The following is a 4,650-nucleotide window of genomic DNA, read 5'->3' on the forward strand; positions in this document are numbered from 1 at the left end:
TCCTCTCTCTCTATTCTCAGGCCCACTTGATAACAATGAGGAGTCCCGACTCAGCATTCCCTTCACCCCCCCATCGCCCCTCTCTTTCGCTCTCTCTCTCTCTCTTTCACTTTCTTGCCTCAGCATCACAATACAGTGACGATGAGCAGGAACCCTGGTTGGCTTCCCCTCTCTCTAACCTGCCTCGTGACCAAGAGCAGTAACCCAGGTTCACATTAACACTCTCCATCTCTCACTGAGGGATAACAGGAAGGTGATCAGGAGCAGTAGCACTGCTGGATTTCCCATGTCTCTCTCTAACTCAGGGATCACTGGTCAGTGACCATAAACTGATTTCCTCCCACCCTCCCTCTCTAATCTAAGGATCATGGTTGATGCATCAAAAGCAGGCATTCTGGCTGATTTCCTCTCTAACTGATGAATCACTGGCACATGATGAGGAGGGATTTCTAACTCCCACCCCCATAACCCAGAGATGACTGGACAGTAACCACAAGCTTGAACAAAAACTGAGCTCCCCCCTCTCTTGCTCATGCAAGATCACTGGACCGCGATCCTTTGCTGATTTCCCTCTGATATCTCTCTCTTCCTCTCCCCCAAACCCAGTGATCACTGGACACTGATCACGAGCAGGAACTCTGGCTGTTGTCTCCTGCCTATCTGTATCTGTCTCTCTCTCTCTCTCTCAAACCAAGAAGTCACAGAGTCATAGAGGTGTACAGCACAGAAACAGACCCTTCGGTCCAACCCGTCCATGCCGACCAGATATCCCAACCCAATCTAGTCCCACCTGCCAGCACATATCCCTCCAAACCCTTCCTATTCATATACCCATCCAAAAGCCTCCAGCACTTCCTCTGGCAGCTCATTCCATACCCATACCACCCTCTGTGTGAAAATGTTGCCCCTTAGGTCTCTTTTATATCTTTCCCCTCTCACCCTAAACCTATGCCCTCTAGTTCTGGACTCCCCGACCCCAGGGAAAAGACTGTCTATTTATCCTATCCATGCCCCTCATAATTTTGTAAACCTCTATAAGGTCACCCCTCAGACTGGGAGGAAGAGCAGAAACACAGGCTGATTTTGTCTCTCCCTCTCTCTCGATGTTGTGAAACTTGAAAGGGTTCAGAAAAGATTTACAAGGATGTTGCCAAGGTTGGAGGATTTGAGCTTTAGGGAGAGGTTGAACAGGCTGGGACTGTTTTCCCTGGCGTCGGAGGCTGAGGGGAGACCTTATAAAGGTTTACAAAATTATGAGGGGGCATGGATAGGATAAATAGACAAAGTCTTTTCCCTGGGGTCAGGGAGTCCAGAACTAGAGGGGCATAGGTTTAGGCTGAGAGGTGAAAGATATAAACGAGACCTAAGGGGCAACTTTTTCACACAATGGGTGGTGCGTGTATGGAATGAGCTGCCAGAGGATGTGGTGGAGGCTGGTACAATTGCAACATTTAAGAGGCATTTGGATGGGTATATGAATAGGAAGGGTTTGGAGGGATATGGGCCGGGTGCTGGCAGGTAGGACTAGATTGGGTTGGGATATCTGGTCGGCACGGACGGGTTGGACCAAAGGGTCTGTTTCCATGCTGTACATCTCTATGACTCTATGACAGGGATCATAGGACAGTGATTAGGAGTAATACGGATTTTGTTTCCTCTTCCCTCTCTTGCCCGGTGATCACAACAAAGTGACCAGGAGCAGGATCTCGGGCTGATTTCCCTCCTCTCTCAAAATGAATCTCTCAGGTTTGTCAGCATGAGCCCGAGCTGACTTCACCTCACTCCAACCTAGGGATCACCAGGACAGTGATCAGGAGCCCTGGTTGATTTGCTCGCTCTTTCCATGCAGGCACCAGAACAGTGATGAGGAGTAGCAATCCCAGCTATTTTCCAATTTAGAACTTCAACTTTTAGATCTGGCCTATCCTTTTCCATCACTAGTTTAAATCTAATAGAATTATGGTCACTGGTCCCAAAGTGCTCCCCCACTGACACCTCAGTCACCTGCCCTGCCTTATTTCCCAAGAGTAGGTCAGGTTTTGCACCTTCTCCAATAGGTACATCCACCTACTGAATCAGAAAATTGTCTTGTACGCATTTAACAAATTCCTCTCCATTAAAACCCTTAAAACTATGGCAGTCCCAGTCGATGTTTGGAAAGTTAAAATCCCCTACCATAACCACCCTATTATTCTTACAGATAGCGGAGATCTCCTTACAAATTTGTTTCTCAATTTCCCTCTGACTTTCTGAAGAGAAATCAGAGTTATGATTAGATTAGATTCCCTACAGTGTGGAAACAGGCCCTTCAGCCCAACAAGTCCACATCGACCCTCCGAAGAGTAACCCACCCAAGACCCATTTCCCTACATTTACCCCTGACTAATGCACCGAACACTACGGGCAATTTAGCATGGCCAATTCCCCCTAACCTGCACATCTTTGGACAGTGGGAGGAAACCGGAGCACCTGGAGGAAACCCACGCAGACACGGGGAGAATGTGCAAACTCCACACAATCGCCTGAGATGGGAATTGATCCCGGATCTCTGGCGCTGAGAGGCAGCAGTGCTAACCACTGTGCCACCGTGCCGCCCTATCGTTTCGAGTCTGGTGATCCTTCCTGTTCTGGTGAGGAAAGGTCACCAAATGCAAAACATTTACTCGGATTTCTCCTCTCGGATGCTGCCAGAGCTTTTCCAACAATTTCTGTTTTTGTATCTGGATTGGTATCCTGATCCGGTGATGAGGAGCACGTATCTTGGCTGACTTTCCCCTTTGGATGAGAAAGAAAAAAAGACTTACGTTAAACAGAAAGTAGAAGATAGACTGGAAGATGATGACATATTGGTAAGATGCTCCTTTTGGCAGTTTCTTCTGCTCCAGAACGTGGTCCTCTTTATAATTAGCATATTCATAATATTTCTGCGCCATTCTATCAGGGAAACAAATGGAGTAATTACTGATCAGAGAGAAAATGTTTGACACCAGTTTTCAGAAGCTTCTGCACATTAGACTCATTCTGGCAAACACTGCCAGACCAAGGGTCAGTAAGGGTTTGGATACAGAATAACGTTCCCTCTAAATTGTTCCCATCAAACATGCCGAGGACAGATCAAGGTAGGATTTTCATGGTGAATAGCAGGGTCTTAAGGTGGAACAGAGGGACCTTGGGGTTCAGGGACACAGTCCTGAAAGTGGAGTCACAGGTCGACAGGAGGGCTGATGAAGGGCTTTTGCCTGAAACGTTGATTTTCCTGCTCCTCGGATGCTGCCTGACCTGCTGTGCTTTTCCAGCACCACTCTAATCTAGACTCTGATCTCCAGCGTCTGCAGTCCTCACTTTTGCCTGGCGGGGGTGCCGTTAAGGCAGCTTTTGGCACATAGCCTTCCTTCAGGGCATTGAGTGTAGAAATTGGGAAGACATATTGTAGGGACAGGGACAGCATGGGGATAGGTACAGAGTAAGGACCCCTCTTCTCTTATCGGCTGAAAGTAATGGTTCCTTGAATTTGACGCCCTCAACAATTGCCAGCATGGGAACGGCATGGGGGTTAGACCTGACCTGCCCTTTCACCTCCCCACCCCCACCACAACCTTCTCCCCTTCCTCATTAAAAATCCACCTCTCTCAGCCTTGAAACGACCTAGCTAAACGACCCATGCTCGACAGAGATCCAGAGCTGCGCAGATTCTCTTCCCTTGGAAGAAATTCCTCCGTATCTTTGACTGAAGATGAGATTCGATTAGATTCCCTACATTGTGGAAACAGGCCCTTCAGCCCAACAAGTCCACACCGGCCCTCCGAAGAGCAACCCACCCCTACATTTACCCCTTCACCCAACACTACGGGCAATTTAGCATGGCCAATTTACCCTGACCTGCACATCTTTGGATTGTGGGAGGAAACCGGAGCACCCGGAGGAAGCCCACGCAGACACGGGGAAAATGTGCAAATTCCACACAGACAGGTGCCCGAGGGAGGAATCGAACCCAGGTCTCTGGCGCCGTGAGGCAGCAGTGCTAACCACTGTGCCACCGTGCCACCCCCAAAACATGCATTTTGTTATTCTGAGGTCATGCCCTTCGTCCCAGCCTCCTCCTTTCGGGGAATCAAATCTCACAGCATCAACTCTGTCAGGTCCCTCAGAGCCTTGTGTTTCAATATGCTTGCCTCACTTTTCTGAACCCTGGTGACTACAAGCCCAACTTACTCAACCTCTTCTCACGAGAGGGTCTGCTTATACCTGGGACCAGCCGAGTGAACCTTCTCTGGACTGCGTCCAATGCTGGTCTATCTTTCCTAAGATCAGGCACCCAGATCTTAGTCTTCCAGCTCTGGTCCAACTAGTGCCTCATACAGTTTCAGTAAAAGCGTCTTCCTTTTATATTCCATTCCCTTTGAAATAAAAGCCAATACTCCATTTGCCTTCCCCATTATGGGTTGAACTTGGATGCTGTGACTTTTTTTTTGAGATTTGTAGACAAGGACTCCCAAATCCCCCTTTTCTGCAGCTTTCTGATTAGATTACTTACAGTGTGGAAACAGTCCACACCGACCCTTCGAAGAGCAACCCACCCAGACCAATTCTTCACCTAACACTGCGGACAATTTAGCATGGCCAATTCACCCTAACCTACACATCTTTGGA

At 48.4% G+C, this 4,650-nt stretch overlaps 1 protein-coding gene across 1 annotated transcript in view; it reads right to left on the bottom strand.

The window, feature by feature from the left end:
• Positions 1 to 3,142, bottom strand: part of LOC122546093 (protein unc-93 homolog B1-like) — a 4,548-nt gene extending 1,406 nt beyond the window's left edge. The window contains exon 1 of the mRNA XM_043684925.1: positions 2,805 to 3,142. Coding sequence (XP_043540860.1) covers positions 2,805 to 2,933 — 129 coding nt within the window. The 5' untranslated portion in view covers positions 2,934 to 3,142. The remainder of the gene's footprint in view (positions 1 to 2,804) is intronic.
• Between the last annotated feature and the right edge of the window lie 1,508 nt (positions 3,143 to 4,650).

The sequence above is a fragment of the Chiloscyllium plagiosum genome, unplaced genomic scaffold (genome assembly GCF_004010195.1).
Source record: "Chiloscyllium plagiosum isolate BGI_BamShark_2017 unplaced genomic scaffold, ASM401019v2 scaf_48136, whole genome shotgun sequence".
NCBI lineage: Eukaryota > Metazoa > Chordata > Chondrichthyes > Orectolobiformes > Hemiscylliidae > Chiloscyllium > Chiloscyllium plagiosum.